General features: G+C 46.8%; 1 protein-coding gene across 1 annotated transcript in view; it reads right to left on the bottom strand.

Moving 5' to 3' along the window:
• Nucleotides 1-6,174: 6,174 nt before the first annotated feature.
• Nucleotides 6,175-25,228, bottom strand: part of SUPT16H (SPT16 homolog, facilitates chromatin remodeling subunit) — a 270,497-nt gene continuing 251,443 nt past the window's right edge. Inside the window, exon 26 of the mRNA XM_086923629.1 lies at nucleotides 6,175-7,389. Coding sequence (XP_086779755.1) covers nucleotides 7,274-7,389 — 116 coding nt within the window. The 3' untranslated portion in view covers nucleotides 6,175-7,273. The remainder of the gene's footprint in view (nucleotides 7,390-25,228) is intronic.

A 25,228-nucleotide genomic window follows, 5' to 3' on the forward strand; every position in this document is an offset into this window, starting at 1 on the left:
GGGGCATACTGTAAGTTTATACAATCATTCAGGATCTGTGGATGTAATGCAACCGTTTCCCTCTCTCCTATTGAGTGCAAGAGTAACACTGGTGGCAATTTATCTGCAATATAAGGCAGACCCAGCTCATATGACAAATGATATGGGAACAGGATCAGGGTAAGGCTAAAAACATCTTGATAAATGTATCATGAATTTGCTAAATCTCACTAGCATCCACCATTCTTCATACGGCCACCCCATAGGTAACTGTGGTAACAGATTTCACAGAGTAATGCTAGGGTGCAGCATGTGATAGGATCATTAGGTGCATACATGATGTTATGGATATAATGCTCAGCGTAGGTCAAAGCTACCAAACTCCAACACATCACGCTCCTCTGCCAGCTGAACTGTTTAACAATAAAACTGAAATTCCATTTAAACGCATAACTGAGTAACATGTCCGCACAGCAGGAGAGCACACATGGCTGGCGCTGATTGTGCAAATGAGGAGTTAGTCGGGGAGTTAAGAATAATTATCGGTCACCATTTGCAAAGCACACGTTTGGAGAATATTGCCAGTTGGCACTACATTATTTTCAAGCGCTGCGCAGCCTACAAATTGTAGCCTTTTTAGATTCATGCACACAGTTGGTTTACACAGACAGCAGCAATATTGTAGTGAAACAGTGCAGTGTCGTATCTACAAAACGTGTGTACCCATGATGTCGTCTGTGATGCAAACAGTGCTGCACTAATATAATGGTCGGCCTGATTTAGTGTTGTGCCGATGAGCACAGGTCCTGATAAAGCACTATTTTGCAGTTGAGCGCTATCGTCACTTATGTGGCCCCCCTGAGAGTGATTTAGGTGCTATCTGCAACTTCCACAAAGGTTACACATATTACACAATGGAAAAATGACGCAATGTTACACATCCCGAATCATGGTCATTGTTTGGACCCGTTATCTTTTGGAGCTAGGAATTCCACGCACAGCCGGGTCACGCCACATTGCATGACCAGCAGATGTGCCACTGCATGGATGTGTTTGTGCTGTTTCAAGTCCTAGGGGGGGTGTTTGTGCTGTTCCTGGGAGTGTGTGCTGTTCCTTGGGGTGGTTGTGCTGTTCGTGGTGTGTTTTTGCTGTTCCTAGACCTAGTGGTGTTTTTAGTGTTCCTGGGGGTGTTTGTGCTGTTTACTAGAAAGCAATTGCAGTTTTTATCGGTCTATGCTTTGTGTTTTTTGGATCCATCCCTGGGGGTGAATCCCTGGAACCCCGTAGGTGGTTCAGGCTCTCCTGCTCCGCCACGCCACTTTCAAATGCCACCAGCCGCCACTGCCCAGGGCCATTCCTGGGCACTGTAAGTGCAGTGATGCCATTAAGAGTGTATGGTGCTGGGAGGCTGTAATTAGAGCTCCACAGCACCATAATGGCTACACTGAAGACTGACAAGTTTGGTACCAAACTTCTCAGCACATTAATCCCGCACTGATGCCAGTGTGGGATTTAATGTGAAATGCACCAGAGGGCATCTTAGAGATACCCCCTGAAAACCTAACCTACAACCCACGTCTGGGCTGAGTGGCTGCAGAGGCTGCCACACACAGCAGACATGTTATTGGATCCCTGGGTGGAAAGACACCCGCTCTCCTGGGCCTGCAACAATTCACATCCTGGGCGAGGTGCAAGGTCTCCTCCCCCAGGATGGGCAGGGGTAAGCTTCAAAGGCATGCCGCCCCTGTGAGCTTCTCCAGACCATTTGCTGTCCCCAGCAACTAGCCCCCACCAGTCCTAACCCCCACTCTGGCGGGAAAAACTACATCAGGAAGGGGGCTGTGCCAACCCCACCCCTCAGGTGGGGGAGACTAGGTGAAGCACGATCCCGGGCTCCAGCCACTTGAAGATGGGGCACCCTGCCCAGTCACAGCTAGGCTCCTGCCCCCTCCCACAGGAGAGGAGCAGGCTAGGGGTGTAACCACTCCAGGACAGGAACCTATTGGTCCCTGCCCTTACCCTACCTGTAACGCCCCTAAATTCAGTATTTTGGGGCTCCCTGAACAGTCCTGCTTCAGATCGATAGGAAAAGAAGATAAAGAGGAAGACCCGCCGAGCAGCTGCTAACAGGACAACTGACTTGGCCCCAGCCCTACCGGCTTGTCTGTCCTGGAATCTGCTCCTGCCTAAATCCCGGTGACTCCTGCAAACAGCAACCTTGGGACACCCAGAGGACCTGCCTGCCTTGACCCTCTTAAAGACTGTGATCCCATCAGCAGAGGCTCTGCTGCAACAACCCCCCCACGTGCCACCCAGGAAGCTCCGGACCAGCCCACTCTGCACCCGCCGAGCCCGGCCCGTGCCCGAGTAATGCAAGACCACGAGGACGTCTCCCCGGCAACGGGGACCTGATGTCCAGTGCCCAAAGAACCTCCACGACGACCCAGACGACGCCTGCAGACTCAGAACCAGGGGGCCCTCCAACCGCGACCAGCTGAGGGTAAGCTTTCTCGACACCCAAAGACACCCCTGCACCCTGCAGCTCCCTGCGCCTTCCTTTGGGGTACCCACCTGTGCTCCAATATCCCAACTTACCTCTCGGAGTGGTGGTCGCCCCTGAAGAGTCTCCGTCTGAGCCTGCAGCCTTTGTTCATCGTTTACCTTTCCCATTGAATAACATTGAGCGCCCAACGGCTCAAAAGCACCCTGCACCCAGCCACCGAGTGCAGCTGGCCGTGCCACCTTTGTCCTATCCTACTTCCCCATTTGCCCTGAACAAGTGACCAGGAGCCCAGCTCCCACAGCCGCGTGGCCTGCTAGCCAGCAGCCACCAACCGGAGGCCCCCTGCCCCTCATTGGATAACATTGGGCCTAACTACCTCCGAACCCGGCTGCCCATGAGGGCAAACCAACTGTACCTACCTGACCCTGGGGGACCCCTGAATCTATGCCCAGAACCTTAACTTCACCAGTCGAGTACTCACCTGGAAATCGGTAACTCACTTACCTGCCATTGGATAACATTGACTGGCTTGATTAGAAAAATCTTCTAAGTGTGAAGTTTTGGAAACTTAAAATATTCATATAAAATCAACCGAAGTACTCACCTGTGATCAGGAGAGAAGCAAGTACTGTACCTTGTAGCTCAGTACTGAAGCGCAAAAGTAATCCTTACTGGGTTTACTAGTAACCTGTATTTTCTCCATAGGAATCCATGGTCTGCTTTTCTATGAAATTTCTTTTAAGTGTCTACTTTTGAAAACTCGAAATATTCTTTAAAAATCATATGAAATACTGAACCGAAATCATGTACCTGTTTTAAGTTGAGCCCCTAGTGCTGGATGTAGGAGCCCAGTATTACAGGATTACAAAAGTAACAAGATCGTAGTTTACCTGCAACCTGAATTTTCTCCCATTGGATAACATTGCCAGATTTCTGTTGAAAAGTTTTTAAGTGTGAACTTTTAAAATCGCTTTATATTGCTGAAAAATCACTGCAGTAACTAAAACGTTTTTACTAAATTGTTTTCAGCTTAGTCCCCAGGACTGAATCTAGGATCCAGTCCTGGAACTACCAAAGTAATCTACAAAGTAATCAACTGTGTTTATATAGGAAAGTCCATTGAGCTCAATGCTAAATTGTGTGTAGAACTGTTTTGCCTACTGCAAACCGCTGTACCTATTGTGTTTACAAAGTTTATTGCCTTTCTGCAAAGTACTCTTCTGAGACCTCTCATAATGAGAACAGTATATTTTGATACCTGTTGGTTCTAAAAATAAAACTATATCTTTGATATAAAAAGAATTGGCCTGGAGTTCAGTCTTTGAGTGTGTGAAACCTTTTGCTGACTGAGTGTGTACAGCAAACGCTTTACACTGTCCTCTGGTACTGCCTTACTGCTCGACCAAGCTACCACTTTAGAGAGTAAGGTCACACCTGGCTTTAATCTCTGTTATACCTCTGGGTTTGTGGACTCAATACACACTGTACATTATTCTGGTCCAGTGTATATGTATAGAGCCACTTTCTAACAATTTCGGATATATTTGTGAAGCTGAACTCCACGACATTCAGCAGCTCTATTTAATAATTTTATGTACCCTACATGATCATCTGGTGGAGAGGGTTTTGCAGGGTATAAGTCTGGGTCAATGCCCGTGTTTGAATCCGTATTGTAATCATTCCAAATAACAGGACTATTGTCATCTGCTCCATCCTTATCATCCTGGTTGTCAGATAGTTGTGGTGAATTTGTGGGTGTTAAGCAAATTTGGGTTAGGTGGGAAGGAAGGTGATAGAGGAGAAGGGATAGTACCAACACTTTTCCTTTTAAGAGGAATGTGGTAAATGTCCTCAGACTCTGGCTTGCATTTAACTGGCCATGTCGCATGAGTATGTCCAGTTTTGGAATTAATGACCAATTATTTTTGTTCGGGGTCCGGGTTGAAAGGCGGGACGTCTAAACCATGTTTCCTTGGATGGAGTGGGAGCTGTTTTCTCAGTCAGTGCCAAAAATCTTGGAGCCGGTGTTTTTGGTGTCCAAGTTTTTCGATCCGATGATGTTTTCAGTATCGAAGGGATTGTCACAAGAACATGTTTTGGTGCTGAATGTTTCTGCTTGGTACCCGAATGGGGCAGACTCTATTCCGAGCCGTAAGGCTTTGGTATTAGTTTCAGCGTCAAGCCCGAAGGCGGGGTGTTGGAAACCTGTTCTCTGTGCTGACCTTGGGCCAAAGGCAGATGAGGGACCAGAGCCTTTTTCTTGGGCAGAGTTTGCGGCAGGGAGTATCAGTACTCAGAGCACGCGGACCCTGCGGAATGTCTTCTTCCATGTCGGAGTTGTCTTCTTATGCTCCTTGCGGGTCAAAGACATCGTGGTCGGAATCTTCTCTGTAGAGATCAGGAGCGGAACCACTATGTTGTTGTTACATTTCGATACGTTGAGCCAGACAGCCACGGAGCATTTTCTTGGAGCGAATCGATCAGCAAGTGTCGCAGTCTTGTTTGTCATGTTCCAGAGACAGACACACATTGCAGACTTCGTAGAGTGGGTTTGCTGGTACTTGGTTCGACACCCAGAACAGATTTTAGATTGAGTTTGTTCCATCGACAATCCGTTTCAAGCGAGCTGACTCAACGCGGCTAGGCCCACCGGCCTCCCACGAAGTTTCCATTCAAAAGAAATTTTCTGAGTCGATATGATACATGGAGAAGGGAAATGTGATCGAATAACAATACTGTTGAGGGTAAGTGGATTGCGCACTGAGGGGAACCTGAGAAACTGTCGAACCGGAGCTCAGCAATTCACGTCCTAACCAAATGGCGGAAAAAACAGTCTAACAATGGAGTCTATGCTCACTATCACCGATCGGAGGAGTCACCTACCTTTGACTCGAACATAAAATAACTAAATATTTTTGATACAAATTGGTCCGAAGTTCAGTCTTTGAGCGTGTGACATCATTTCTTGCCTGAGTGTGTACAAAAAATGCTTAATATTCTGATAAAGCCTTACTGCTTGCCCACATTACCACAAATAGAGAGTAAGGTGCTATCTACTTTTACCTCTGCCTACCTTTAGGGTAGGACTGGGCATTGTCCATTCTGTACCTCATTTTGGTATAGTATATACAGAGCCAGCTTCCTACAGCTGTTGACTTTTTGGAAGCCGGGAAGTTCTTCCAGGTGTAGTAGTTGATCTTCCGATCTTCATTGTTTTCCCATAGGCCATGTGGCATCGAATTCTGCAGAGCTTTGAGACAGTCCGTTCGAGCCAAACAGCGGGAAAAAACTTTCTAAGGAACTAAGGGTTTTACATGCACAATGCCTCGAGGGGGAGGAGAAACAACACCAATCATTAAACCTGCTAAAGGGAAAAACATCTTGCAGAGTCCAGGCCCAATACTATATGGCAGAAGTATGCATAGCATGTGTATCTGCAGCCAACACATGCTATTATGCTAATTTATAGCCTCTGTTGAAATTTTATATGCATGGAGTTACCCCTACACAAGCCCCAATCGAGGAGGCTCCTGTGGTTACACTACTACAACAGAAGATTGAATAGCTACACAATGACACGGAAAGCAGGGCAAAACATTATCGTCACAAGCATGGCGTACAACCAAAGGCAGATTACACACAACTTAAATATCAAGAGACAACAGCTAAAAGAAAAATTTTAAAAGTAGACATACAAAAAAAATATTTTATTTGTCTTTTTAGGTTTTCCAAAGTTCGTAAATTCTGTTAATCACTGCTAAGAGAAAGAAAAAAAAAGACATTTAAAGTCCCAGACCTTCCCCGACAACAAGAGAAACACCCAGACTACCCACTTTTAGAAATAAAAACCAGAGGTTCAGATTCCAAAAACATACTTTCAGCTGGCCAAGTCTATAGGTGGGGCACACAGCAGGGTGTGCATATGAAGGGAATATGAGAGCAGAAGGCAAAAAGGAAAGGCTACATATATTGAAGTAAAAGAAAATAAACTCTACAATTAAGTTATTTATTTTCAAAACTTAAAACAATAGGAAAACGTGGACCTGCTGATAAATATCACAAGAAAGGAATATATTACATATAAAAAACATCTAAATCGGCAGGAAACCAAACTAGAGTTGTATGGGGTAGTTCACACCCTTACAAGAGAATCACTTCATTAACTCAAGAAACTGAGTCAGAACTGAGACAGTAAGGTGGTGACCCACTCATACACAAGGCCTCCATGATGTAAGACCAATTGCCTCTAGTGCCCACAACAAAATCAGGGAGATACTGGATTTTAAGGTGTATGACAAACCAGGTGGAGGGAGGCTTAAGAAGATTTTTATACAAGTGTTCAGGCCAGATGAGGCTGAAACATATCCCCTTGGACCAGTAGAAAGAATGTGCAGTCTTAACCTTTTCCCCCAGTGAAAAAAGGTAGTGTCCTTTGCACAAGGATAGTGCTTCCCTTCCTTCAACTGCCCCCAGTTAAGTGCGCCAGTCCATCCTTGAAAGTTCTTGGCAGGTAACAGCAGCTTAAACTAGGTTTTCCAGGAGCAGCATCTGTAGTTTAAGAACATCCCAAAATGAGAGGCGTGTTTGTGGGTGGGCTGGGTGTCAAGACAGGGTAGGCTGGCTGTAGTTGAAGGTAAGAAAGATTGGTCCATGAACACATTGTGAAAAAGGATGAAAAACGCCACAAAACAAGTTCAGCAAAACGTCTTTCCATGTAAGATGTTTGTTTGGGAAGAGGGTGCAAAGATATTGTAGGGCGCAAGAATGTATAGGCAAAGAAAGGAGGAGACTTCACTTCTTCTTCTTCTTCTTGGCCGGTGAGACGCTGACAGGACCTGAACTCTTCCTCTTCTTGCTTTTCTGAGACAGTTGTTCCTCTTCTTCCTCGTACCTGCTCTCACGATCAGCTGATAAGCAAAGATGAAATGAGTCAATTCAAACTAAGACTGTACTCTATATAGAGACTCACAAACATTCTTCTGCCTCACCATAGGAAGCGCTCCACATATATGTGGAACACAATGAGTTTCCTTGCTCCTTCCTAGTCACATGCACCTCCAGGATCCTTTTACCACCCTTTCAGAATTACACTCTTAGTTTTATAGTTTAATGGAATCAGCCAGACTGCACCTCAGAACCAATACAGCCGATGCAGCAAATGAGCCTGCAGGACAAATGCTCAAACACTTCTTATTTGATCTTTTGAGGTGCTCGGATAGTAAATGCCCAACAAGTAGTAGGGCGTTGTACTGGTGGTTCATAAACACCCCCTCAGTGCTATGAGCGTGTACTATAGCTTAAGTGCACGTTAGGCAACAGCTCCCGAAAAGTACAAACCAGAACGCTAAGAGATCATCAACAGGATAGCAGTGAGAGTGTGATGTACTTCCCTGCTATCTCTAAGGATTTAGGGACAGCGGGTAGAGGTTCAAGAACAGGCTTATGATACACACAATTGGAGGTTTTTTTTCACTAGCACACCTAAGTCTAATTAAGTTAAACTTTTTATAATGGCATAAACTCTTTGATAATCTTACTGTTGCGTGCTATTGGGTGTCATAGGGCTGCCAGTCCCTAGGTTTACTCAATTGTTTGAATGGAAGGTACAAGATATTGTCACGACCTAACCCAATGCACAGCTTAAAACAATTTCTTCTGCTTTCTACAGTTCAACTTGATATCATTGAATAAATATGTGACTCAATGTGTTTGTGTCATTTGCTACTTGTATTTCAGTATTTTCTGTTAATCATATATACTTGTTTCGAACCAATATACATATACATCCTGTATTTACATCACACAGATTTTTCATAATATAATTCTTTGAACTTTGTTTGTTGTTCACAATATATCAAAATCCTTCTCTATGAAGATGATCCATCGAAGAATGCGATGGTTTCTTGACTGGCCCGATGCATTTCGGGACATATGGTCCCTTCTACAGGGGCATCTGTTAATAAAGAACATAATCAGAACCAACTGCATTCTGTTGCTTACTTACATATTTCTTTTACATGCATTTAACATAGCCACTAACCGTCGAATCGCTTGCATTGTGAGATGGTACAATCAACGAGGTAATCAATACTACACATGCTTTTAGCTGTTAATATACTCAAAGTAGTGCTTGAAGTGCAATGTGTCATCCATATGTACAAATGGGTGAAGATACGATCTTTTCATGGGGAACCTTGACAGAGAGAACCTGTAGCCCCTGTTGGGCTTGTTAGCTACCTGCACACAACCTTATTGCCCGATTTTTAAACACCCAGAAAGCAGACTGAACCTGCCGTCTGCCTTCTGCTGCCTCACTCACCTTCGTCACATAGGAAGTGCGGCCGAGTGGAGAGCGGGCCAGGGGACTTCAACCCCCAGCAGCCCATGCGCCACGCCCATCAGGAGACCGCGCCAGGAGGCGCATAAGAACTGCGCCAGCCCCTGCTGAGCGGGGAACCTTGACAGAGAGAACCTGTAGCCCCTGTTGGGCTTGCCAGCTACCTGCACACAACCTTATTACCCGATTTTTAAACACCCAGAAAGCCGACGGAACCTGCCGCCTGCCTCCCGCTGCCTCACTCACCTTCGTCACCTGGGAAGTGCGGCCGCCGAGTGGAGAGCAGGCCAGGGGACTCCAACCCCCAGCAGCCCATGCGCCACGCACATCAGGAGACCGCGTCAGGAGGCGCATAAGAACTGCGTCAGCCCCCGCCGAGCGGGGAACCTTGACAGAGAACCTGTTGCCCCTGTTGGGCTTGCCAGCTACCTGAACACAACCGTATTGCCAGATTTTTAAACACCCAGAAAGCCTACGGAACCTGCCGCCTGCCTCCCGCTGCCTCACTCACCTTCGTCACTTGGGAAGTGCAGCCGCCGAGTGGAGAGCGGGCCAGGGGACTTCAACCCCCAGCAGCCCATGCACCATGCGCATCAGGAGACCGCGCCAGGAGGCGCATAAGAATGGCGTCAGCCCAGCCTCGCGGGACGCCGAGCGAAGCCCACGCAAAGGGCGGGCCCTCCAGGGCCTGACGGAGACTGGACTGGGCCGCCCCCCTTAGTCTTCACACCCCTTGGAACTGTGCCTAAGGTGACTTTTACCCCACACATTTGTTTATGCTTAAGTACCTGCTATAGGTATCTCTTTTTCCTTTTAATTTTTTTTATAAGCAAGTCGATGTACTCTGATTGTATGATAATTAGTGCTAAGTGGGGTATAGTGTAGTCTAGTACATTCATAGCTGCACCAAGGTAAAAAAGCGCGTTACTTACCTGTAACAGCAGTTATCCAGTATCGGTGTCTTTCATAGATTCACATGCCTGAATCATTCCCCGTCGTCGAGACGGAGCCTCCGGTACATAAAAAAGTAATGTCCTATAGACATACATAGGCCTCACCTTAGTAGCCTATACTTGTCCTTATGTAAAAAGGACCAAACTCTTAGAGCCAGCCAATCAGCTATCACCTCCCTCTAGAACCTTCCTGGCAGGAACCTCAGTCTCTCAGATTTTCGTACGCACCAAGCTAGGTAGGCGTAATACAGGTATAGAGAACATGAGTCCCTCCAGGGGAGGCGGGAGGGTTGCATGTGAATCTATGAAAGACACCAATACTGGATAACTGCTGTTACAGGTAAGTAACGCATTTCTTATCCAGTATTAGGGGTGTCTTTCATAGATTCACATGCCTGAATCAGAGTAGTTAGCAATACACTATGCACATTTCTGATGTAATCATGCTATATAGTCATTTCCGAGAATACACACCCTGTGACTTTGAAACATTAGCATACATCAACATATCATAATAGAAAGAGATGTGCATACCAGGATGGCGGGATGTTTGAAGGCTCACCTCACTGGAATAGATGGCGAAGCACTGCCTGGCCCACTGCTGCATCCTTCATAAGTTCAGCATCCAGGCAGTAGTGTCTGGAGAAGGTGTACGGGGACTTCCACGTCGCCGCTCTACATATGTCCAATATCGGCACTCCAGCGAACAGCGCTGCTGATGTGGACATTGCTCTGGTGGAATGGGCTTGAACATTAGCACCCAAAGGCCGTCCGGCCCTGTCATGGCAGAATGCTATCGCCGAGGAGATCCACCTAGAGATGCTCTGCTTCCTTAGAGATATACCCATCCTTGGCCTACTGTAGGCCACAAATGGTTGTGACGACTTCCTGAAGCTCTTTGTTTTATCAATGTAAAACTTCAGACACCTTTTGGAGGTCCAAGGAGTGTAGCGTCCTTTCCGCTGCGGTTGAAGGGTTCACAAAGAAGGAACGTAGAACCATTGGCTCATTAAGGTGAAAGTCTGAAGGCACTTTCGGTATGAATTTTGGATTTGTCCTCAACACCACCCTGTCCTGCTTGAACTGCATGAAGGGTTCCTGAATGGATAGAGCCTGTAGCTCGCTGACTCTCCTGGCAGATGTTAGAGCGAGCAGCAAAGCCGTCTTCCATGAGATGTACTTGATGGATGCTCGGTGAATGGGCTCAAAAGGGTGCTTCATGAGTTGGTTGAGGACTAAATTGAGGTGCCACGCTGGTGGGACCCTTCTAGGTCTTGGGAAGGATCTATATAGTCCTTTTAAGAATTGCTTGATAAGTCTATTGGACCAGAGGGACGGTCCCTTGTAGGTCCTGGTAAATCGTGAAATGGCTGCCAGATGCACCTTTATGGACGCGTGTGTCAATCCTGACTGTGCCAAGTGCAGAAGATATGGCAAGATCTGTTCGGGTGTGATAAGGAGTGGTGTCAGGCCTTTCTCCAAACACCACACGCAGAAACGTTTCCATTTGAGAGAGTACGTTTTGTTGGTACTGTCCGCCCTTGTTTTTGCCAGCACTTCCCTGCAGTCCTGCGGGATGTTTAGATGACAGAACTCTCTGTGCTCAGGAGCCAGGCCGATAACCTGAGCGATTGCAGGTTCGGGTGTTGCACCTGCCCTTTGGACATCGTCAGCAGGTTCGGGTGCTGCTTCAGACGAATCGGTGTCCTGATGGAGAGGCGATGAAGATCCGAGAACCAGTGCTGCCTTGGCCAGATCGGGGCAATCAGGATCAGGGTACAAGGTTCCGCCTTCATTTTCCTGAGAACCCTGGGAATCATCGGAAATGGAGGAGAACGCAAATACGCTGAACCAACCTATGGAAAAAGCATTTCCGAGTGACCTTGGATGGGGACGCCAGCTTGCGTAGTTTGGGCATTTGGCGTTCTCCTTGGTGGCAAACAGGTCTATTCCTGGGATCCCCCATTCCGAGAATATGTGATCCAGTGTACTCCTGTCGAGTTCCTATTCGTGGGAGAGGGATTTCTGCCTGCTTAGGGCGTCCGCAATGGTGTTGTCCTTGCCTGGGACATAGTCCGCCCTGAGCGTGATTCCATGTAGTACAAGCCAGTTCCAGATCTTTTGCGATTCGAGTGAGCGCGTTAACTCTTCTCCCCCCCCCCCCCCCCCCCGCTTGTTGAGATAGTGCATCGTCGTAGTGTTGTTCGTTCTGACGAGCACCTGGGAGGTCTGGATTCGTGGTAAAAAGGCTTGTAGTGCCAGATACACAGCCCTCAGCTCTAGAAGATTGATATGGAGGAGTCTCTCCTGATTTGACCATTTGCCACTTATTTGGAGGTCCTAGAGGACCACTCCCCAGCCTTCCAGGGATGCATCCGTGGTGATTACCAGAGGTGCTGCTGGAAGCAGGAATCGCAGTCCTATAGACAAATTCTTGTGATTTTTCCACCATACCAGGCTCTTGGATATTAGAGGTGTTATTTTCACAATGTCCTCGAAAGAACCTGTACTCTGCGTCCATTGGTTCGTAAGGGCCTCTTGTAGTGGGCGCATCCTGAGTCTGCAGTGAGGGATGAGGAGTATACAAGAAGACATCATTCCTAGGAGTGACTTGTAGGTTCGGACTCTTAGGGACTTCCTTGATGCCACAGTCGTGGCCAGAGATATTATTTTGTTTTTTCTGTCCTTTGAAGGAAATGCTCTTGCGCATTCCGTGTTCAAGGTCGCCCCAAGGAAGGTGATGTTTCTTGTTGGAGTCATGACCGATTTCTCGTAATTGAGAGTCAATCCGAGCTGTTGAAAGAGTGGTGCAGGCGTTGGTGGATTCGGTAGCGCCTGCAGCTGATGGTGCCTTTACCAGCCAGTCGTCGAGGTAGGGGAAGACTTGGTGACCCATTTGACGCAGGAAAGCAGCTACAGGGGAAAGGCACTTGGTGAAAATCCTCGGTGCGGATTTGAGGCCAAACGGCAGGACTGTGAATTGGTAGTGTTGTCCTGCTACCTCGAATCTCAGGAATTTTCTGTGTCCCCTGAGTATCGGGATGTGGTAGTAGGCATCCTGGAGATCCAAGGTCATAAAATCTCCTTTTTCCAGTATGCCTAGTATTTCTTGGATCGTCACCATCCTGAACGACTGGCTCTTCAGGAAAGAGTTGAGTGCCCTGAGGTCTAGTATGGGCCTCCACTTCTTCTCCTTCTTGCGTATAAGAAAGAAGCGGGAATAGAATCCTTTCCCTCTTTGAGAAGGATGAACTCGTTCGATCGCTCCTTTCTTTAACATCGCAGATATTTCCTGGAGTAGCAGGCGTAGGTGTTTGTGCGGAAGCCTGCGTGGAGGGGTTGCAGGTAGGATGGTGGTGAATTCCAAGGAATGGCCGAATCTTATTAATTGTAGAACCCACCGGTCTGTGGTGATGAGATGCCAATTGTGTAGGAAATGGGTCAACTTTCCTCCAATTTTTAATGAGGGATATAGTTGCTGGACTGGCTGGAGTAATTGGTCACTGGCGTCCGCCAGTGCCCCTCCTCTGGTTTTTACCTCTGAAGTGTGATCTTCCATAAGAGGTCTGACGACCTTGTTGCTGTTTGTTGATACTGGGTTTTATTCTGGTAGGAATACGAAGACCTGTTTTGATAGGATCCCCTGTAGGAGGACTGACCCCTGGATCTGTTGCCTCGAAAGGACTGGTTCCTTGCCTGCAAAGTACCAAGCGCTCTAGCAGTATCGGTGTCCTTTTTGATAGTTTGGAGCGCTTCGTCAATTTTGTCCCCAAACAGATGCTGGCCATCGAAGGGCATGTCCGGCACTTTCGTCTGCACTTCTTGCCTGAATGATGTTGCCTTCAGCCATCCCTGGCGGCGCAGGACGGCTGCCCCCGCTAGTTGCCGGAAGCCCGTCATGGAGACATCTATGGCACAATCAATGATCTCAGCTGCCGAGGTTTGACCCTCCGTAAGCAGTGCCTTAACCTCCTCCTGGACTGTGTCCGGCAGTCCCGCTATATATGGGACTATATGTTCCCAAAGCTGGCGGTTATAACGCCCCAACAGGGCTATGGAGTTGGCTATCTTGATGGTCATGGCCAATGTAGTTGAAAACCTTTTGCCGATTGTGTCCAACTTCCTGCCTTCCTTGTCCGGTGGGGCTGACAGAGGAGAGGAAGGGTTGCGAGAATTCTTTTGGGCCGCCTGTGTTACGACCGAATCCGGTTTCGGGTGTCCATTAAGGCAAGCCGGTGCTGTGGTTGCAGCCTTGTATTTTTTATCTAGGCGTGGAACCACCGCAGGTAAAGAGGCCGGCGTCTGCATCAGTTTCTTTCCCTGGTCCCAGAGAAATTCTATCATCGGGATAGACTTTGTTGTTTTCCTTGTTTGCTCCTTGAAGTCATGAAAGAAGCATTCTGTCTCCGTTGATTCCATTACCATATGAAATCTCTTCGCCGCTCGTTCCACTATTCTTTGGAAACCCCCAATATCCACTGGCGGTGAATCTGCTTGGCACGGTTGGGGTGAGGCAGGGGAAGATGCCACATACTCATCATCCTCATCGGGATCCGTCTGGGTGTCATGCACTTCCCCCTCTTCCAATTCTTCTTGTTCATCCTCTGATGAGTCTATCACCTGAGGTGGCACTGTCTCATGGCGGACCTGAGTAGTCGGACGAGTTTGCTTTGGGGCTGTCGCTGGTGTATTTGTCGCAGGCGTCGGGCCCCCTATTTCACTTGCCGGTGTTTCAGGGAAATGTTGCTTGTAGTCCTGTATAAGGTATTTAAGGTCATTCACAATTGAAACAGGAAGTCATACCATCGGGGTGACCTCTGTGCGAACATGAGCTTGCAAAGAATGCTCCTGGTAGCTAATCTCATCCTGTTCTTCGTCCGTGCTCTGACATTTTACGTGAAGGTCAGAAGGGGAAGTAGCCTGATCCATGAGTTCTTCTTCAGACTCCTCACTCTGGAGAATGTCTGTAGGCAAATGACTTTGCACCTTACTTGGTGACGTTGTCTCCGGTGTAATCTGCTTCTTGGTCAGTTTGCCAGGCGCAGAACCTTTTGCAGGAGCCCCCGCTGTCGTCTCCGGTGTTGTTGACGGTGGCAGGGTCAAAGATGACATTTCTATGAGCTTGGACTTCTTCCACGGCTCAGTGAAGGTCAATGTCGACGATGATGCCCCCGTCAACGGTACCCTCGTCGACGGCATGACCTTAGTCGACGGTTCCTCAGTAGACTAAATTTTCCTCGTCGTCGATTCCCTCGTCGTCGACGGCTTCGTCGTCTACGCCCCCGTTGACGGGAGGCTCTTGATCGACGATGTCGACGGGACAATCTTCGTCGTCGACGAGGTCTTGGAGGTCGTCGACGGTTTCAGCAGTATTATAGATGGGATAGGTTTACCTGCTGTCGACGATGGAGTGGTCGTCGTCGATGAGAAGACCGACGACGACGCTGTCGTCGTCGACACAGTCGTCATCGCTGTGGAGACAAACAGGCGCCGCAACACCTTTTTGCGCCTGTGAGGAAGTCGCAAGTTTGCTGGACGACTGTGTAGGCTTCCTAAAGGTCTGAGAATCTTTTATAGACACGGAGGATTTTGTAGATCTTGCCTCTGAAGACTTCTTTTGTGCCTTCATAGGAGGATTGTCTGAGGGGCCAGGGGAAGTCACCCGTGGCCTCTTCAGGGAGGCTTCTGAGGCCATTGAAAAGCTCCCCTCCGAGGATTCCACATTATCTCGCTCTTTAAGTCTGTCAAGCCAGATGAGCAGTCGGCCTTCTCTGTCCCTCAAGGTTTTGTGAGGAAAAGACCTACAAATCACAGTCTTTAGGTATGTGGTCCGGATAGAGGCAATACAAGCACAGGTCATGCTTATCAGCATGAAGTCTTTTTTTTCCCCACATGAAGAGCAGGCCCTGAAGAGGGCTTTCCTCTGGGTTTCAGACATTCCAGAATTTGAAGAATTAAACACTTACTGCAGTGATAAGTAGCCTGACGCAGTCCTGTTCAAGACTTTGAAGCCAGAACTCACTTTTAAAGGTGAAAAAGTTGGTTTGAAGAGATCCTGAGGAGAACTCAGGCTGGAGACTCCCTAGCACAACGTGCAGTAGAAAATCTGAGAGACTGAGGCTCCAGCCAGGAAGGTTCTAGACTAGAGGGAGGTGATAGCCGATTGGCTGGCTCTAAGAGTTTGGTCCTTTTTACATAAGGACAAGTATAGGCTACTAAGGTGAGGCCCTTAGGCCTATTTTTCTCTATGTATGTCTATAGGACATTACTTTTTTATGTACCGGAGGCTCCCGTCTCGACGACGGGGAATGATTCAGGCATGTGAATCTATGAAAGACACCCCTAATACTGGATAATCATGAGTAAGACAAAAAGTACCCCAATGTAGACTGTCTACTTCTAGAAAAAAGCCACAAGTCACCACGCCACTCCCAAGTCTCACCGCTATTGACAGAATGCTCCAAAAGACCATAGGAGTTGTTGTCAACCCGATAGAGAGCACCGAGAGGCACCTTTCACTATCCCCAAGCATGTGCCTTTCCATTCAGCCAATTCAGGGGACAAATATGAACGTAAATACTTCTGACATCACGGCGTACTCACAGGATTCTATCCTTATGGAATCATTTGCAGGTTTCCCAGATAAAGAGAATAACCAGCTAATTCTACTACACAAAACCCCTCCTCCTGACTTCGCTAACCAGGGAAGCAGGTTGTCATTGACCCCTAATATGCAAATAAATGCAGAACCTCCCATACTTACTATAGAGTTAGATGGAGCAGAAGGGACGGATGCCTGCATTACTAATGAAGTTAGTATTCCATCTGATAAAGCGACCTCCACAAATAACAGCATGCGAGTGAGAGGGAACACAGGTAAATCGCATTCCAGAAGAAGGGTGAGGGTCATAAATAAACGTAGGGCAATATTGAAAGTTGTGAGGCACAAATTTAGATCTAGACAGGGGAGAAATGTGAGACCCGCACAGATGGTCATTAACAGGGCAGCACAAACTATTATACCTGAAGACCAAATACAGACAATAGCTACCCAGGGAACCACAGGCCATGACATTGTTGATACTGATTTGTCTAACCAGGCAAGTGCTAAACACTTGTGTGGAGACCCATATGTCAAGAATGGAACATCTAATGAATTCTCTTATGCTCCCCTTGTATGAAAGAGTAAAAACGATAGGGGTGAAACTGGAGAAGATAGAAGGAGTTCAACAGCAGAATAATAAATTCCTGATGAACCTTGCCAAAACTCCTCAAACACAGATCCAACATAAAAAACGATAAGCCAGTGAACCTTCTAAATAACAAGAAGATCCCAGTTGCTGCATCAGGCATACACAAGATGGTCAAACAGCTACAACCACCAATATTATTAGACAAAGGGTATAAGGAGACATCAAAGGACTCTCAAAAGAACACAGGTGGGAGTAGAGACGAGACGGCTCCGCTCAGTGCCCAGTCTAGAGATGTAGGATCGGAAATCACAAAAGGGAGGGATGAGAGCGAGTGGGCAGCTGAGAGTCTGAATAATAATAATAGTAATAGCCAGCAGGAGCAACCCAAAAGATCAAGGCCAGTCAATATGATTACACACATTGATTTACCACCTGAATCCCACCCCTTTACTGTGGTAATGATAGGAGTACCAATTTTAGGAGAGGGGAAGACGGAAAATTATCATGAACTAAAAAACAAGGTTAGTCATTGTCTAACCAGACACAGGCCCATTCCCTCATCTCTAAACGGCCAAATACTCCATGTCAGAAGATTAAACTGGGTGGGAAAGAGGAGAAAGAACAAGGAAGGTGATTGTACCATCCTAAACTTTAAAGATAGGCGTGTAAGTAAATTATATTCGTGGCTGGAGGGATGGTGATTTAGAAAACAGGATCCAAACAGTAGACCTTAGTTATTTCTATCCACCGCCCCCATGGCCCAAAGAGATGTTTTCAAATTACACACACGATAGTAGGTATTCCGATCACCATGACAACCAATTTATGGCTCAAGGCAATATGCGTCCTAATTACACACAAGAAAGTAGGTATCATGAATATTACGAAAACCAATATAGGGTACCTATATACAACTGATTTGATGTCTTCCACTTACATGAAGGGCTTGAGGGAGTGGATTGACTGAGTAAAGACCCCGTCATCAGCAATCGATAATTCCCTAGAACTACAAAATAGCATTGCAAATAGGGAACAGGCACAGGTAGCTTTGTGCTCCGCTCTTACCCAAAGGGTCAGTTCAAAACTACTGTTAGTTGATATCCCTGGGGAACGAGATAAGATTGAGAGACAACCTGGGCAATCAATGGCAGATAATGAATTTACGAACTACAAAGGTCCAACTAATGTCTCTCCCGTACAAACCTGTGAACCTACTCAATTGTTAATAAGTGAGCGGAATAATGATTCTGTTTTGAAAATAGTAGTAGGGGTTAGTATTGAAGACAGTCCTGTTGCTCCACCAAGGAAAGCTATAGGGAAATCGAGCTCCGGGCCCAGTAGAATTGTCGGTCTTGAGTTACAACGTAATCTCATGAATATTGCTGGTTTAGCGGGTAAAATCAATGACCCGACTTGGTTAGCTTTTATAAGATCTTTTTCAGTGATATGCCTGCAAGAGACATGGTTGGTAGGGAACAACGTATTCATAGAAGGGTATAAAAGCTTCTTTGTACCAGCCGAGCCATTAAGGAGCGGCAGAGCTAAAGGGGGATTGGCTGGGTATATCGATTTAGCACTAACATGTACTGTAAAAAAGTATTCCTTTTGTAATAATGATATTAAAGTTTTGACAGTTAAAAGCGGGAAAGAATCATTAACTTTAATTAATTTCTATAATGCTGTAAACCAAAAAGGGGATTGTAGGCTTGCTGACCTAGGTAATTTTCTCAGGAATAATTTGGAGAGCCTCTCACCTCACATCCTTATTGCAGGGGACCTTAATGTACATCCCTGTGGGAACCCAGCAAATACTGCAACCGGCTTACTGGGTCACAGACTAAGAGGCTTCCACCTTGATAACACTCGCCGGGGCAACTTGCTGAACGAATTCTTGAACGAATTTGACCTAACCTCAGCTATGTCTCTGGTAGATGACCGTACCCTTCATGAAGTACCCACATACAAAGGTAACACGGGGGGATCCTATATTGACCATATACTTCTCTCCAGAGTCCTCGGCTCCTCTATATCAGGTTTTAAAATTCAAGTGAACCAGCTTAGTGATCACAACCCAGTTTGTATTCCACTGGGAGGTAAGATGCTAAAACTATGAGATAAGAGGATAGATGGTGGGGCTACAAAATGTAGACGGTAAACGAAGTCTAAAGTGGGCACTGGTGAACTCTGACCAATTGTATGATAAGATTAATAACACGTGTGATGCAGAGTTGTCACTTTGTGTGTCCCCCAGTATCCTCAGCCCAGGAGATTCTCTCAGCTTTTGATGGTATTGTTACGAAAGTTGGGGCAATGTTAACTGTACACTCTTCAGGTCAGGTTCGTAGCGACCCAAAGTGGTTTAATCACTCTTGCTCTAAGGCAAGTCGTGATTTAAAGGCGGCTCTAAAGGCCAGACCTAGGGATCTGTTACGAATCCGGGTGTCACGCCTTAGCTACAAAAAGGCTTTGGTCAAACGTAAAACAGAAGTTATAGCCTCCATCTGGGAAAATCTGTTAGACCCCAAAATCCTTGGAAATAGTGCGAAGTTTTGGGAAATTATAAATTAACCCCTATTTGAATCATCAGACGATTCCACTGTGGGCACCAATATAACAGAAGAGTGGGTTTCTCACTTTAGATCTATTTTTAATAGTAACATGCCACAGCCAGTATCTAAAAAAAGGTGTTTTAGGAGTTAACCCTCCGTGCTTTTCCATTTGTGAGGTTGAAAAGGGAATTAAGGGCTTATCAAGTAACAAAGCTCCAGGGCCCGACGGCCTGCCCCCGGACCTCTTTAAATCACGGGCATCGCTGTGGGCGCCTGTTCTTACCGCTGTGCTTAATGCAGCCGCTGATCACGGATGCCCAAGGTCGTGGGGGGTTTCCACAATAGTCCCAGTTTTTAAAAAAGGGGACCGTAACAGCACGTCCTGTTATGGACCAATATCTTTAATTGTCTCTGTGGTCAAAGAAGCGGGTGGTGTAATCCTGAATAGATTAACAGCCTGGGTGGAAGAGCACAACAATCTCCCCGATTCAATATGGCTTCTGGCCAGGCCACGCCACCATTTCACAGTGCCTCAACTTGTATATGATCCTGGGAAAATATACTTTGGCACGTCAGGGTACAATTCACATGGCCTTTATGGACCTCTCCTAAGCCTTCAACTGTGTTAACCGGGCTAAGCTTTGGGAGGCCATGGGCAACATGGGTGTGGAGCAAATCCTTGTAAATTTATTGGCGGATTTAGATCAGGACACCCGGGCCAATGTACGGTACTCCCAGGATTTAAAGGTAACTACGGACTTTGGAGTACAACGGGGTGTCAGACAGGGCTGTATCTTGGCCCCGTTTCTTTTTAATTTATATATTAATAATCTGGAGGAGAATCTTTTAAATACAGGTGCAGATTACCCCTATGTTGGGCGCAAAGGATTACCTGTTTTACTGTATGCGGATGACGCCGTTTTGTTGGCTAGGACCGCAAAAGGGCTTCAATCTCTCCTTGACACCTTTTATAGTTTTATGAAATCCCAAGATCTTGCTATTAACACAAAATCTTTTGTAATGAATGTGGGGAAAGGATACAAGACGACGTTCTCATTTCATGTTAACAGGGAGAAGATTCCTACAACAAAAATGTTTTCATATTTGGGTGTCTTGTTTGACAATCAGCTGAAATCGGGCCCTGCAGTCAAGAGGAAAAGGGGGGAGATGACTTGTGCAAATGCTGCCATTTTTAACTTTGCCAGGAAAATGGGCAAACGGCCAATTGCTGCGCTGATAAAAATGTATCAGGCCAAGAGCGTGGCGATAGGCTGTAATGGAAGTGAGTTATGGGGGCACACGGCAGTTAATGACCTTGTAGTGGCAGAAAACTATTTTCTGAAACAGCTGCTGGGGGTTCCTAGAGGAACTGCCAGCTTTATAGTGCATAAAGAATTAGGCACCCCCTTTCTAAGCGATACCATAGCACTACGACCACTAATGTGCTGGCTAAAATGTTGGCTAAACAAAGACCTGCCTTTAAATCAACTCTTGAGAGAAGCCTTATGCTGGGATAATATGCTTAAAATCCCGTGGTTAAAATATCTAAAAGTTTGCTTCTCCAGATTGGGGCGCCCAGAGCTCTTTGTAAACCAGACTATTACAGCTGATGTAGAGTTCGTGAGGAACATTTTTTCCCTCTCACAGCACTTGTATTGTGAGGAGGTGGAAATAAATAAATGCAGTGTCCGGAATTACGTTGCTCTGAAATCCACACCAAGTATGGAACCCTACTTGTCCTGGCCGATGCCAGGCTATGATCGCTTGTTAACTAGGTTTCGTCTGGACCTCTTCCACCTATTGCTAGCTGTTCCGAAAGGCAGCCACCGAGGTCAAGTGCTACCACCCTGCGGCTGCGACAACGTGTCTCCGCAGGATCTGGTGCACTTTTTATTTATTTGTCCCTTTTATGATACACCTCGGAGGTTTAATCTTAAGCCTCTTCTTAAAAAAATTAATTTTAACCAGGTTAGACCTGCACTTTGTTATTTACAGCTGCTAACTCACGAATACACTTTATTTGTAATAGGTTTTTTAAAATCGGCTATAACATTCTGAAATAGCATGGAGGGTTAAATATTCAGAACCGTTGTTATTGCTGTACCTGATTAATCGGTGATTATAAATTCTGTATATGTGGCTTTTAGATATAGGTTTTTATTTGTGTTTTTATTAAATTGTGCTTTTATGGTTGTTTCTGTACGAATAACCGAATAAAGATTTTGACTATGACTACGACTACTATCTTTTCATGCTGTTGACAAACTGTCGGGTGCTTTCTGTGCTGGTGGGGTAACGGACCGGGTGCTGCGTGTGCTTGTGGGTGAGACTGCCACACGTTGACGCAAATACTAAAAATCCGTGCTTGTTGCTAACTGTGTAGAGGAAACGGCACTAAAGTGCAATGTATGATAAATAAGAGGCTAACCTTTGTCTCGATACACGGTGGACTGAAGTTGGATGGCGCTGAATAAGGAATATGCTACTTTCCAGTATGCATCTGTTCTTGGCATGTAGGGCTGCTGACATTCATATCTGTGCATAGATCAACGCCTAGTGTTGGGTCCGGATGATTGCACATTGTTGTCCTGGAAGAGTCTTCGAAGTATCACAAGATAGGTGGCTCCTCCCCTGGACTACAGTGCGCATGGGCATCGACTCCATCTTCAGATTGTTTTTCGCCATTGTGGCAGAGATGGAGTGTAGTACAGTAAGTGATGACCATGCCTGAGAATGATTTTGAGTGCTGCAGCTGCGACAGGCACCGGGGAGGTGGGCGGGCGATATGAATGTCAGCAGCCCTACATGCCAAGAACAGATGCATACTGGTAAGTAGCATATTCCGTTCGAGGCATGTGGGCTGCTGAATTCATATCTGTGCATATAATAAATAGCAGTTACCTCCTTGGCGGTGGTTGCCCGTGCCAGCTGCAGCAGTCTAAAAAAGAGTTTTGAGAACAGCCTGTCCTACAGCAGCTTGCTGTTTGGAGTGTACATCTACGCAGTAGTGTTTGGTAAATGTATGTATGGTGGTCCATGTGGCTGCTCTACATATATCCTCTAGAGGAATGTTACGCAGGAAAGCCATGGATGCCCCTAGCTTGCGTGTGGAATGCGCTTGTGGGGGAACTGTTAACGTGCGTTTAGCCTTTTGATAACATATCTGTATGCACTTGACAACCCATCTGGCTATACCCGATTTGGAAATGGGGTTGCCTTTGTGTTGAGGGAGAAGGCAACAAACAGTTGCTTAGTTTTCCTGAAATCCTTTGTCCTGTCAACGTAATACAGGAGAGCTCTAGTGTGCAGTGCTCGTTCTGCCACTGAATCGGGATTTAGGAAGAAAACGGGCAGCTCTATGGTTTGGTTTATGTGGAACTGCGACACCACCTTAGGCATGAATGTAGGGTTGGTACGCAGCACTACCCTATTAGCATGAACCTGCATGAAAGGCTCTTGAATAGTTAGTGCTTGAAGCTCACTAACTCTTCTTAGCGATGTGATTGCTACTAGAAATGCCACTTTCCATGTCAGAAACTGTATCTCACAAGAGTGAATAGGTTCAAAGGGTGGTCCCAATAATCTGGTGAGAACCACATTCAGATTACAGACAGGAGAAGGAGGGTGTCTGGGAGGGATCACTCTTGAATCCCTCCATAAAAGCTTTAATGGCTGGCACCCTGAAAAGAGAAATATGCTGTCTGTTTTGCCATTGCAGCCAAATGTATCCTGATGGAACTATATGCCAGATTGCATCTGTATAGATGCAGCAAATAACAGATGTTTTGGGTGGAGGCATCCAGTGGATTTATGTCAGTATTGGAACAGTAAATGACAAATCGCTTCCATTTGGCCGCATAGCATGCCCTGGTAGTAGGTCTTCTTGCCTCCTTGATGATGTTCATACAGTCAGGGGGTAAGTTGAGGTAGCCAAACTATGACCTCAGGAGCAATATTGCAAGGCTCAACTGTTGTGGATCTGGGTGCTGAATGTCTCCATGGCTCTGAGTGAGGAGACTGGGAGTGAGGCGCAGTCGTTGGTGAGGCACCACTGAAAGTTCTAAGAAAGTGGTGTACCACGCCTGCCAGGATGAGCGTCATGGAGTGTTGTCGCAGTTTGCGTGCCACTAGCGGTATGAGCGGTGCTGGGGGAAAAGCGTACGTAAATCTGCCTGACCAGTTCATCCATATCGCATTGCCCTGAGACTGCGGGTGTGGGAACCTGGCGGCGAAGCTTTGGCATTTTGCGTTTTATTTTGTGGCGAATAGGTCTATCTCTGGATGACCCCACTGCTGGAAATATGGTTGGAGCACTGAGGGGTGTATCTCCCACTCGTGCATCTGATGGCTGTGCCTGCTGAGCAGGTCTGCCATCTCGTTGTCTTTGCCTGGGAGATGTTCCTCCATAAGGAACATGTTCCTCTGTATGGCCCACTTCCACATGCTCTGAGCTAGATGAGACAATTGTGGGGAGTGTGTGCCTCCTTGCTTCTGGATGTAATACATGGCAGTCATGTTGTCCGTCCGGATCAGCACGACTTTGTTGCACAAATGAAACTTGAATGCTTTCATTGCCATGAAGATTGAGATGAGCTCCAACAGGTTGATATGCATCTTTTGCTGCTGCGTCGTCCATAGCCCCTGCACGGTATAGCGGAGGACATGCGCTCCCCAGCCCTGGAGAGATGCGTCCGTTGTCAGCACTATTTGTGGAACAGGCTCTTGGAACGGTCGTCCCTTGCGAAGGTTTTGTGTGTTCCACCAATGCAGAGAGTTGTATGCACGACCGGTCACCAACACTAGGTCTTTTAGATGCCCATGAGCCTGGTTCCACTGTCGTGCTAAGCACTCTTGAAGGGGACGCATGTGTAGCCTCGCGTGCGGGACTATGAAGATGCAGGAGGCCATCATACCTATCAGCTGCATAAATACCTGCGCTGGGAGTGAGTGCTGGGGCCTGAACTCCTGAATCAGCAATTGCATGCTGTTGACTCTGGCAGAGTTCGGCTGCGCTGTTGCTGTTAGAGTGTTTATTGTCGCACCTAGGTACTGTTGCACATGTGCGGGTTGAAGGTGTGATTTTGGGTAGTTTAGCGAAAATCCTAGACTGTGTAGGAGGTGAATTGTGCGGGACATGTTGCTGGCACACTGCTGGGCTGACTTTGCTTGGACAAGCCAGTCGTCGAGATAAGGATAGACATGTATGTGTTGTCTTCGAAGGTGCGCAGCCACTGTCGCCAAGCACTTGGTGAACACCCTGGGGGCAGTAGTGACCATGAAAGGCAGGACCTTGAACTGGTAATGCTGGTTGTTTATGGTGAACCTGAGATCTTTCCTGTGTCCCGGGTGGATGGGAGTGTGGAAATCTGCATCTTTCAGATCTAGGGTTGCTAGGAAGTCTCCCTGACTGAGCAATGGGAGGACTTGCTGTAAAGTCAACATATGAAAATGTTCTGACAAGATGTACTGGTTCAGGGGTCTGAGTTCTAGAATGGGCGGCAGGGAACAGTCCTTTTTTGGGATTAAAAAGGACAGAGAGTACACCCCTGTACCTTGCTGATCTAATGGCACGAGTTCTATTGCCCCTTTTTGCAGCATGGAGAGTACTTCTTGCTGCAATAAGTGCATGTGCTCTGCGGACATAGGACGGTGCCTTGGGGGTATGATGGGAGGAGTGGAGGTTAGTTCCAGACAATAGCCGTATTGGACAAGTT

Source organism: Lissotriton vulgaris, chromosome 5 (assembly GCF_964263255.1).
Source record: "Lissotriton vulgaris chromosome 5, aLisVul1.2, whole genome shotgun sequence".
Lineage (NCBI taxonomy): Eukaryota > Metazoa > Chordata > Amphibia > Caudata > Salamandridae > Lissotriton > Lissotriton vulgaris.